We start from the raw sequence: 12,297 nt of genomic DNA on the forward strand, positions 1-12,297 counted from the left end.
TTTTATCATTAGAGATGCATCATTTTAGCTTAAGATGTTGTTTTCCCACAAACCCTTTGTTAAAATGGGAGAAGCACACAGTTATGGTGTCCCGAGATAACTCAGTGTCTGTATAACATAAAAATGTTTAGGGAAATATGAATGAGAAAAATATAGTTTGCACAGGTGTAAGGCATGACCCTCTGCCCAGGGAGGAAAAACAAAACCTAGAGTCTCCACTCCCATTGGGCAGGGAAGGTTGGAAGGAGGTATACAGACTGTCATTACACCCGCTGGCCCCTGCTGCTCGAGGACCCGTGCTGTATGTTTACCTGGGGGTGAGCTGGAGGGAGAGCCCTACCTGGATACCCCCAGGATTTAGGAACCAGGCAGCCAAGGCCCTTCTTTGTGGAACTCCCTGTATGTGTAATATTTTGGCCAGAGAAACTGTTGGTACAAAAAGTTTTGTGGGTATCATTTTTTTTTTTGGTATCATCCAGACAGGGAAGAACCACCTTTCCACCTGGGTCTGACTCCATTCTTTCTACCTTCCAACACATCGCTTTCAGTAGAGATTTGCAACCACCATTCCTGAGGCAGTTGTCAGGCCCTCTCTGCACTGATTACCCGCTGGGAAAGGCTTGGTTGGTGCGTAGCCCACATCTAGAAGGATGAGATGCAGATGGCCTCAGGGACATTAGCTTTGCTGCCCTCTGTTGATGGAATTTCACTCTGAGCAATCCTTTGACCCCCATCTCTCCATAGGTGGTTGGTCTGCTCAGGCTGCCATGACAAAATACCATGGACTTGGGGGCTTAAATAGAAATTTATTTTCTCACAGTTGCACTGCTGAAAGTCCAAGACCAAGAGGCCAGCAGGGATGGTTTAACCTGAGACCTCTCTCCCTGGCTTGCAGACAACCACTTCTTCAATGCTTTGTCCTCTCCTGGTAGTTCCACTGCACCTGCATCCCTAGTATCTCTCTGTGTGTCCAAATCTCCTCTTCTTTAAAAGGACACCAGTCAGATTGGATTAGGGCTTACCCGGATGACCTCATTGTACTTAATCGCCTCCTTAAAGACCCCATCTCCAAGTACAGCCACATTCTAGGGTACTAGGGTTAGAGCTTCAGCATATGAATTCTAGGGGGAAGCACAATTCAGCTCGTAAGTGTCACAGTTTGCTGCAGTCTCCTTCCTTTCCTCAGGGGCCCTGACAGTGACTTTAGGTCTCGAACTTCCACATTCTGGCAGAGCTCTTCCGGCTACCTCTTGGTCTCTGCAGGAAGTCAGTGAGTCCTTCCTGGCGTGAGGGCCTGTGGTGTTCTCAGCCAGCTGAACACTTAGACTCCTGCACCAAATTGCTTTCCCTTAGAGCTCAGCCCCTTGAGCCCACAGCCACACCAAAGGCTTGATAATCAGAGCTGCCCACTGAAGAACACCACCTCCTTTCTCTCAGACATCTTGGCCCATGTAATTGCTAATTATTGTGCAAATCCTGCAAGGAAGGGGCCCCTGTTTATTTTAGTGGAGGCTACCATGACAAATTGCTGTAGCCTGGAGGCTAAGCAACAGGCATCTATTCCTCACAGTTCTGCAAGGCTGCAAGTCCTATATAAGGGTGCCAGCAGGGCTCTGGTGAGGGGCCACTCCCTGGTTTACAGATGGCCCTCTTCTCGCTGTGGCCTTACCTGGCAGAGAGTGAATTAGCTCTTTAGCCTCCTTTTATGAAGGACTCTAATCCCATTCATGAGGGCTGCACCCTCAGACCTTTTCAAGTCCTCTGAGAAAATCACTCACCATTTCTCTACTTACACAACACTCCTAACACCAAATGGGGGCTTTTCTCCCACGTGGACCAATTATTGGAAACCAGCTGGGTGTCCTGCAATTCACTTCAGTCCTGACACTACCTGGAGTTAGCATGGCACTCACAGATTAAGGCTCAAGACCATCTCTACTTGAGATGCCAATTAGAAGTGCCGGCTTCCCATGCTTCTGATGAACTGTCTATAAATCGGTGGGGAGGTCCCAAAACCGCATCTTTGAGTTCAGTCATTTACTAGAATGGCTCACAAAACTCAGGGAAACACTTTACTTACATTTATTCATTAATTATAAAGAACAGATGAAGAACAGTCAGATGAAAGAAATGCGTAAGGTATTTGGGAAGGGGCATGGAGCTTCCGTGCCGTCTCTGGGCACATCACCCTCCAAACACCTCCACGTGTTCAGCACTGGGCCAGTCTCTGAAGAACTCCATGCTTTTGGGTTTTTATGAAGGCTTCACTACATAGGCATGATTGATTACGTCATTGGCCACTGGTGATCAACTCAACCCTCAGTACCTCTTTCCTCCCCAGGGGTCAAGGGTTGGGAAGGGGGACAGGGCTTGAAGGTTCCAACTCTCTAATTACTTGGCTGGTTCCCCTGGCAATCAACCCCCATCCTGAAACTATCCAGGAACCTCAGCCATAAATTATCTCATTAGCATATAAAAAGACACTGATGACTTCAGAGATTCAAAGGTTTTAGGAGCTGTGTGCCAGGACATGGGAGGAAGACCAAACACCTATTTCTTGTTATAAATCACAGACTCATACCTCCCAAAGCCCCACCTCCAGATACCATCCCAGTTAGGACTAAGGTTTTCACACATGAACTTTGTGGGGACACAAACATCATCCTTTGCCCAATCCCCATTGAAGAGCCGAGGCCCAAAGAGGCTGAGCATCTGCTCCAAACTCACAGCCGGCAGCCAGTGGACCAGGGTGGAAGCACTCAGATGCTCTGTGCTGCTTCTCACCTGGGCCCAGATGGAAGGACACCGATGCCCATCAGAGCCAAAGCTGAGGCTGAAGTTCTTGTCCTGAAAAGTCCCTGCCACTGACCCCTTCCTCGGGCTGGACAGGTGGCAGCCAGGTGGTGTGCAGGTTTGCCCTCGTTGTATCTCTGGAGCACCGTGGAGGCCTGCATCATAAACACTGGGTGGTTCACATACCCTCACATCCAGTATTGACTCACAGGAGCAACCTTCTCACCATCCTGCCAGGCGATGCTAGCGCTTATTGACTGACAAGGGGGCCAGAGTGCATGGAAGTGCAATGAGTGAGGGAAGGCCACTCCGTGGGCGGGAAGTCAGACCACGCTGGCTGGTTTTGCCCACCTAGAATGTGGGCTGCAGATCTGGCCAGTGGCAGGAGGCCGTTTGCCCAGCACATGGGCATCACTGCACCCCGAGGCCCTGACGGTCAAAGAACCTGGTCAGGCTGTGCCTGTCTTGTGACATTCAGCATTGCGGGAGCCCCGGGTCTCACCCTGTATCTGTTCTCTCCACAGCCCAGTACTTCGCCAGCACCATGATCATCGTGGGCCTCTCGGTGGTGGTGACGGTGATCGTGCTGCAATACCACCACCACGACCCCGATGGGGGCAAGATGCCCAAGTGGGTACGTTCCTCCCACCCCCGATGGAGTCAAAGCCCCTCCCTAAAGGAGGCGCCTCCTAGGGTTTATTGATTTTAAAAATGACACAAAAAATGGGCATTCCTAAAGAAATAGCTTTGTTTTTGTATTTCGTCACCCATTGGTGTGTCTTTGCGTAGCGTGCAGTCATGGTGCGCGTGTTCCTGGATGCCCCGTGGCACTGCTGTCTAATCTGATGCTGAGAGTCGGGCTCTCAGACTGGCTGCTCTATGTGTTCTTCCAGCATGGTGTTTTGAGAAGCTAGTTTGTTTGTTTTTTTTGATGTACGCCATGAAGCCCTGTGCTGCAGTTGGAAGCAACAGATGAGACAGACGCATAGCAACATGGTTGAGGCTTCACAACAGAATGAGGAGTGAAAAGACTAAGAAACAGAATGATCCATGTACAAATATGTACATGCAGTACTTATAGGGATATCACCCAACCAGAAGTCTATAAAACAGAGACTAATCATCACCAGTGGGGAAGGGGGAGGGGATAAAAGGGAACAGATGGAAACATAAAGGATTGCATCCCAAAGCCTGTGAGCTTAGCCTGGGCCATGCCACCCCTGTCCCAGCTGCTGGCACCATGCCTGCCACATCCATGGGTGCTCACCCACCCAGGGATCCTCTCCTGCAGTGTCAGGTGTCCAAAGTTCTGTACCCACTCTCGCCTGGCAGTCAGGAAACGTTGATTAGGGCCTAGGGAGGGCCTAAGCTTTCCCCACCTCACAGAAGCCAAACCCAATGCCAGGGAAACGTGCCCTGGCCCGCCCTTCCTCCCTTCCTGTGGGCTCTGTAAAGCTTCCCCATCCTCCGGTCTAGAGAGCCTGGCTTAAGGATTTGGGGAGCCCAAAACGCCCTCACATCCCAAATGCTGCCTGTCCTTGGAGACCACTTGCGTCTCAGTTCAGAAGGGAATCTAGGAATCACCAATAAGCAAAATGCAGCTGTAAGGGGTGAGATGCAGTCAGGTGCCCTCCAGGAACAGGGGATTTCTGGGCCTCCTGAAACATTCATTGTGAGGTAGTTTAGTTACCCAAATGCTCACTTAGCAACTTCTTAAGAAATGCTTTACAAAATTACTGTTTCTTCTCCGAGTTTCACCCACATGGCCCATTCCTCTCATACACTATTTAGTAAAGACTTACTAGTGAGCTGGCCATGGTGGCGTGTGCCTGTAGTCCTAGCTACCTGGGAGGCTGAGGTGGGAGGATCACGTGAGCCCAGGAACTCCAGGCAATGCAGCTATGATGATGCATTGCCCTCCAGCCTGGGTGACAGACTGAAACCCCATCTCTAAAAAAAAAAAAAAGACTCACTTTTAGCTCATTGCACCAGCAGTAGTGTGAGCTTAGCCTACATGGTGATGTCTCACACAGACCACATCACTGTGGTCCCTGAGGTTTGTTTTGTGAAGACCCCCCCTTTAAACACTGGGGTACATTTGTACACATTCACTTGTATTTTTGTCTGACTTCCTTATAACCCTGACACACTTAGGAAAATGCAAGGCCAGAGGTGGGAGCCCTGAGAGCTGGGGAGCTTGTTTGTTTGCTGGTCTTTCTGTCTATCCGTCAATCAGTTTGAAGCAGGTAATGCGTTTACCTGTTTCTAAAGTCAAAATAAAATTAAAGTTACAATTATACATAAGGAAATCCTGCTCCCATTCCTGTCCCTTACCCTGCATCTGCCACCAATATTGATAACCATTTTAATGAATTCCTTCTTTTTCCTTCCGGTTATTTGTTTATGCAAATATAAAAACCTAAACACTTCTTCTCATTTCTTATAAGTATTTTGACTAATGAGAAGATAAGAGAATTAAGACATTGAGACACAAAACCGTTTTTAATGACCTGGAGCACTCCACTGCTCTAGAAAAATCTTAATTAAGAGCATATTCACCTCTCAGCATAAAAGCTTATTAAAACCAATTGGCTGCAAATGAAAGATGAAGCTTATACATTTCTCCCGCTTTACATAACACACTGCATTTTTCTTTCATTCTATGTGTATTTGAAACATAAACAGCCCCCGAGGGACTTTTATTATGATCTGTTGCTGTGAAGAAGATACTGCCGGGTGCAGTGGCATTATGTGACATTTGCACAGCCAGAAACAAAACTGTAGCCTAACAGAAGAGGTCAAGAGCGCGGCCAAGAGGATAATTTTATCTTTTAAATGCTTTGGCTTTGAAAGCTAATGATTCAGGCCATGGAATTCAAAATAGACTTGGCAGTGTGGATCCTATGAGCTTGAGATGTGCGCCAGGGGATGTGTAGACCCTGCCACGGAGGGAGAAGTGTCTGCTGCTGCTCGCTCCCCATGTGCACAGCTGCCACTGCGTGCAGGCACGCTCATGGCCCTGCAGCCTCCCCGGGGAGCTGGCTCAGGCTTTCTAGTGCCTTCCCAGAGGGGTTGGGCTAAAGTTGCATGAGTCTTGAAGAAAACCTCATAGACCCTTTTACAGATGAGGCTGGGAAAGGCTAAACATCTTAAGTGACATAACCACTTACTTACTCATTGTATGTCCTTGGGCCAGTTTATTAGCCTCTTTGAACCTCAGTTTGTTGGTCTGTAAAGTGGGGGAATTATACTCATTTCACAGGACCCTGAAAGGCCCAAGTGAGATGACTTGTCTCTTGAGCCTTGTATGGAGGACCCAGCTCATCCAAGGTTTCACATGTGGTCATATGTGCCCATTCCTTACTGATCCTAAAAAACTCTCCAAGGTCAGCAGACCCAACCTTTCCAGGACATGCAGATTGCTGCCTGCTTGTAAAGTACAATGGGAAACAAAGGGTTATCTTTATAGCTGCAACGAAACTGGTCTTATGCTTCCCTGTTCTTGTCCCCAAACCTGTTTGTTGCAGCTATTTTTGATAAGATGTTATAAAAATATTACCAAGAATGAAAGCCCTGCAGATATGAACTGCACAACTTACGATCTGTATGTTTCCTAAAGATAGGAACTATACCTTCTGGGTTACTGATAGAACTTCCCCACAATCATAAAACAAAATGTAAATGACATCAGGATCTGGATAATTTCAGGGAAAGGGCCCACTTTTCACACACTTACCTGGATAGGCTTGCAAGAATGCTTCTTTACCTAGATTGAGGCTTTAGATGTCTCACTTCTTTCCATGAGAAGCAAAACCCAGATAAACTCTATGGTTACTTTTCTCCGGCTTCTTTCATGCACTCTAGGACACACTTTAGACCAGAAGTTAGCAAATTGGCCTAGGTGGCCAAATCCAGTCCACCAAGTGTTTTTGTAAATAAATTATTTTAGAAAACATGGCCATCCATTTGACGCCTTCAATGCGTGCTATATCAGCAGAAATAAGTAGCTGCCTGGCCCTTTACAGAAAGTTTGCCAACTTCTGCTTTCAACTTTTCAAAGTACTCTCCCAGGGCCAGGTGCGGTGGCTCACGCCTGTAATCCCAGCACTTTGGGACGTCAAGGCAGGCAGATCACGGGGTCAGGAGTTCAAAACCAGCCTGACCAATATGGCGAAACCCTGTCTCTACTAAAAATACAAAAAATTAGCCGGGCGTGGTAGTGCACGCCTGTAATCCCAACTACTCAGGAGGCTGAGGCAGGAGAGTCACTTGAACCTGGAAGGCGGAGGTTTCAGTGAGCCAAGATCTCGACATTGCACTGCAGCCTGGGCAACAAGAGCAAAACTCCATCTCAAAAAAAAAAAAGTACTCTCCCAGACATGATCTTATTCAGTCTTCATTGAAGCTTAGTGATCTAGGTTAGAGGTTCCAAAACTTCCTTGGTTCATAGCGTGTTAGTGTCTCAGGAAATTTTTCAGAACCCCTGGCCAAAAGAAATAATACCCAAGACTCTCTTTTTAAATAAATCAAAACACTTTAATAAGTATTTATGCCTTAACAATGTAGCCCCTATGGGGCCCAGCACGGCCTCTCAAATCTCAGGATCAGATTGGAGACCGCTAACGAAGTTTCTGTTTCACATGAAGTTCCTTGGTATTTGCTTTTTATCAGGGTAACTTTGAAAAACAGCTTTGCAAAGTGGTCACATCATAAGAGATGTGGTAATCTGATATTGGAAGCCTGAACTGTTTCAAGCCTCAAGTTCACCTGGTGTCTCATAGATGTCCTGGGGTTGCATCTGAAAACTTCAGACCTCCCAGGGACTCTTTGTGAATTTGCAGTGGCCTTCCAGAGCAGCTCACACATAGTATGGGAGCCAGAGTTAAGTCTGAAGGTCCCGGGGTTACAGATGAACAAGGATCGGAGAGGGAAATTGACTTTCCCTTTTTACACAGCTCAGATAGCCTTCTCCTTCCTCGAGGCTGTCTTCCCTGAGATTGCAGTGTGCCTGCCCCAGAGAAAAATGTAGCTTGTTCTCAGGGTGTCTCAGTTTGAGTCTCGCCTCACATTGAACTAAGTGCTTGTCAAGCGCAGGCGCTGCTTGCCTGCTAAAATCATCTGCCTTTTAATTTCTTTTTTCAAATTTTTTTGGTGCCGTGACATCTGCTACCCCTGAGGACCCATGAAGCAGGCCTTGCCCTGTAGGATCTCGCTGCTGTCGGGATTAGCCGATGCCCGCCTGGGGGCCGCTCTTAACGTTCTGTTGTCTCCCCAGACCAGAGTCGTCCTCCTGAACTGGTGCGCGTGGTTCCTGCGCATGAAGAGGCCCGGGGAGGACAAAGTGCGCCCGGCCTGCCAGCACACGCGGCGGCGCTGCAGCCTGGCCAGCGTGGAGATGAGCGCGGTGGCGCCGCCGCCCGCCAGCAACGGGAACCTGCTGTACATCGGCTTCCGCGGCCTGGACGGCGTGCACTGCGCCCCGACCCCCGACTCCGGGGTGGTGTGCGGCCGCATGGCCTGCTCCCCCACGCATGACGAGCACCTCCTGCACGGCGGGCAGCCCCCCGAGGGGGACCCGGACCTGGCCAAGATCCTGGAGGAGGTCCGCTACATCGCCAACCGCTTCCGCTGCCAGGACGAGAGCGAGGCGGTCTGCAGCGAGTGGAAGTTCGCGGCCTGCGTGGTGGACCGCCTGTGCCTCATGGCCTTCTCGGTCTTCACCATCATCTGCACCATCGGCATCCTGATGTCGGCTCCCAACTTCGTGGAGGCCGTGTCCAAAGACTTCGCGTAACCGCGCCTGGTTCTGTACATGTGGGAAACGCACAGATGGGCAAGGCCTTTGGCTTGGGGAGATTTGGGGGTGCTAATCCAGGACAGCATTAAACGTGACAACTCCGATGTTCCCGTAGGGCTGTCAGTCGTGTTGCTTATGGTTTCCTTGTTACTTTAGGTAATAGGCTCTCAGCACTCTGTTCAGTACTCTCAGATGGGCTGACCGATACCCTTGGCCCGTCCGTGCTGTCGGTCAGCAGGGCCTCTGAGAGGTCATTTTGCCCATGAACACGCTGCCTGGAAAGCCCTTCAGAGAGCTCCCAGTGGCTCCTCACCGCCGGGACAGTTGGTTCTGCATGTCTGCATGCCACTTGCCATGAAGGTCTACCTGAAAATTCAACATTTGCTTTTTGCCTGTGTACAAACCTAGATTGAAGCTAAAATAAACCAGACTCACTAAATCCATTCCAATAATTGACTGGTGGAAGGAAAACAAAAAACTAAAACTAAAAAAACTAAAAACTAAATCTGCTAGCTTTTCTGCAATTCAACTTTTATTTTTATTTATTTTTTCTATCAAAGACAATTGGTAGAGAGAAGCAGTTTTATGCGGTTTCTGTGTTGAGAGAGAGAGAGAGAGAGAGACTGTGCGTCTTGCTAAGGGTGTTTTTATAAGCCTCCCTGGCTTCTGCAAACCTACCTTGTCAAGGAAATCAAAGGGACACGGGTTTCTGTTTATTCTGAACAAGGACCAGGCCCCATGGAGTGTCTCTGGTGGATCCCAGATAACTCCTAAATGCCACTGCTCTCAGACACTGAGGTGTTGAGCAAATCTGTACTGTTCTGCAGAACCCACAGGACAAAGAGAGTTCTACTAGAATTAACAGCCCAAAAGAATAGCTAAAGCTAAGTGAAGCCATTTATGTGGGCTTTAAAAAAAATAATGTGTTAGCTGATTCACATGCACTGGAGTGGATTAGTCTTAGAAACGTGCACATCCATACAAATGCACAGCATCAAGTGAACATACTGCATATTCCTAGGCCCTTTCTGTGTGTGTCAGGGCCAGGAAGTGGGGGCTGGGAACTCTTCTGGTCCCCACTATGGCAGGTGCCAGGAGGGGGTGATGTGGCCCATCCCTTTTCTGGATACCTGGCCAGTAGCAGGCAGGTATCCAGGCCACAGTGCTCTGGATAGGGAGGAGCTGGCAGACCCTCAGTGACTAACAAGCCAGCAACTCTAGGTTCTGGCCTTTGGGAATCTGCCTGCCCCGAGCCCGTCCATGACAGGTGCAGCCCAGAAAGCTGGTTCAAGGTCCATGGGTGGATTCCCTGGAGATGCGTACAACTTGAAAACAAGAGAAACTTTAATTTTTAAACCTAACTGCTGATACAGCCCTTCCCTTAGATCATCTAGCTGACAGTATCACTTTGCCTCTTCTCTTTCTTATTGTTTTAATGAGCTCAGAGGGTAATTTGCCAAGAAAGACCTCTCCTGTTCCATTGTATCATCCAACAGCTGCTCAGACCTCAAAATTATAGAAGACTTCGGAGCCCCTAGAGATTTTTAATTTGCTTCTAACCCTTGAGATGGGAACATCATGAGGGAAGATTTTATTTTCAGAGTTAAATAAATCATATGTGTTTTTCCAGCCATCCAGCTCACTCATTTCTGGGTAATGCACATGAATTTATTTGCACTAGAGGAAGGTGGAAGCTTGTGTGTGTCCAGGCTGTGTGTGTGTGTGTATGTGTATCTGTAAGTGCACAAGTACCTGTGTGTGTGACTTAAGAGAAGAGACCTCACTTACAAGAAAGTTGATGAATCAGGGCATTCCAGCCTCAGGCGGTTTGGAGCAGGATCTTCCAGCAGTCACTCCTTCCACATGCTATGGATGAACCATGCGCAAGATTTTTATTTATTTTTTCTATTACAATGTCTTTAGAAACAAGTAGAAGTGTTTTGATATATAAAGGGAATGCTTCATTTATTATCATTATCCCAAAATTGATCCCTCCCACATTTTTGCTTAAAAAAGAAACCTTTTGGGGTTTTTACAGGAACACATAAAATGCAAACCAAAGTTGTGCATATTTTGACCCCTGAAATAACTACTCTGTCATTTAATAAAGTAATTATAGGGAATAGATGTGCACATAGTTAGAAAAGTATAAGTGGTTCAAAACAACAGCCTCCCATGCTGCCTCTTTTCTCTCTCAGAGAGGACCATTAATGAGCTTCTAGGGGCATTTCTAGAAAAGAAGAAAAGAAGGTAAGAGGCCAAAGAGAGAGGGACAGGGGCATGGAGAGAGACATCCCTTCCCAGCACTAACGCTCTGTGAAGTGCTCTGCACCTTGCATTCTTCACGTGGTGTTTCGTCTTAGCGGTCGTCCCGTAATAACATATAAAGATCTACCTCATTCCTCCTAATAGCTGCTTAGCATTCCATTGTCTCAGTGGACTGTCATTTATTTGAATAGCCTTTTACTGGTGAACATATGGGATATTTCCAGTTTTTATTTTTATATACAAATCTATAATTGGCATGCTTGTACATACATCTTGACATACTTTTGTGACTAAAGCTTGGTGTAAATTCCAACTTAGAAATGGAATTGCTGAGTTTTAAGGTTGTGTGTATTTAAAATTTTGATAGATATTGCCAGATTATCTTCTAGAAACTGATCAATGGATGTAACTCCATCAAGAATACAATAAAAGGCCCAATTCCTCAGCTTTCTATAATAGCATGGGGTATTTTCAACCTTAATGTTTTCCCCAATATAACTGGTGAAACATGATATTTAGGAATATTATTCTGATTTGGGTTTATCATGTGTAAAAATGGAACATTTTTTCAAGTTTGTTTGTAATTTTAGTTGTTATAAACTTATATCTTTTACCCAATTCCTAATTGGGTTATTTGGCTTTTTCTTAATTAATTTGCTCGTGCACTTTGGGACATTTTTGTCTTATGTCTTTAAAATATTTTTGTTTATCATTCGTCTTTTGACGTTATTTATTGATGTCCTTATTTATTGGCATAGAGAGAGTTTAAATTTTTATGTTGTCAATTTATCAATATTTTTCTTTGTCAGTTGTGGGGTTCGATTCCAGTTTTTAAAAGCCTTCCTGAGATTATAAATAAAGTTACTCATATTTCTTTCTGAAACTTTATGGTTTTATTTGCTTATTTCACATCTTCTGACTCCCTGGAATTCACTTGTTGCAGGAAATGAGGGAAAGATCCATACTTTTCCCTTCATATGGTGGCCAGTTATATCAATTACTATGTAATAATTCATTTCGGAAACACAGTCGTAGTGTTTTCCCCGCTTCTTCAAAATGGAGCCTTATTTGTAAAGTTCTTTAAGTGTTTGGTTCTATTTCTATTCTGTTTATTTATCTCTTTATGAATGCCTTTAATTTCTAAAGCTTTATTCATACTAATATCAATACTTTCAAGCCAACACTCCCTTCAGCTCTGAATCTCTCTCTCATGTGAATCTTTTTTAAAAAAATTAGTCACAATGAATTTACAGATTGAGTCTTCCTATTCAAAAGCATGAAATCTTGTGTTTAAGTCTAATTTTATGTAACTTAGTAGTGTTTTATGATTTTCTTCATTAAGATCTTATGAATTTATAATTGCTTATTTCCAGATGTTTTATCATTGGCTACCATTTCCAATGGAATGATTTATTCCACTTTATTTTCTATTTTATCCC

At 46.0% G+C, this 12,297-nt stretch overlaps 1 protein-coding gene across 4 annotated transcripts in view; it reads left to right on the forward strand.

Annotated features, from left to right (window-relative positions):
• The window catches only part of CHRNA7 (cholinergic receptor nicotinic alpha 7 subunit), a 123,960-nt gene extending 112,263 nt beyond the window's left edge, over nucleotides 1-11,697 (forward strand). For all 4 annotated transcript variants that reach the window (XM_012472493.2, XM_064376339.1, XM_064376340.1 and 1 more), the window contains 2 exons: nucleotides 3,318-3,427; nucleotides 8,069-11,697. In XM_012472493.2, the coding sequence (XP_012327916.1) occupies nucleotides 3,318-3,427; nucleotides 8,069-8,587 (629 nt within the window). In that variant the 3' untranslated portion in view covers nucleotides 8,588-11,697. The remainder of the gene's footprint in view (nucleotides 1-3,317; nucleotides 3,428-8,068) is intronic.
• Nucleotides 11,698-12,297: the final 600 nt, after the last annotated feature.

This window comes from Aotus nancymaae, unplaced genomic scaffold (assembly GCF_030222135.1).
Source record: "Aotus nancymaae isolate 86718 unplaced genomic scaffold, 86718_ANA_hifiasm-v0.15.2.pri h1tg000014l, whole genome shotgun sequence".
NCBI lineage: Eukaryota > Metazoa > Chordata > Mammalia > Primates > Aotidae > Aotus > Aotus nancymaae.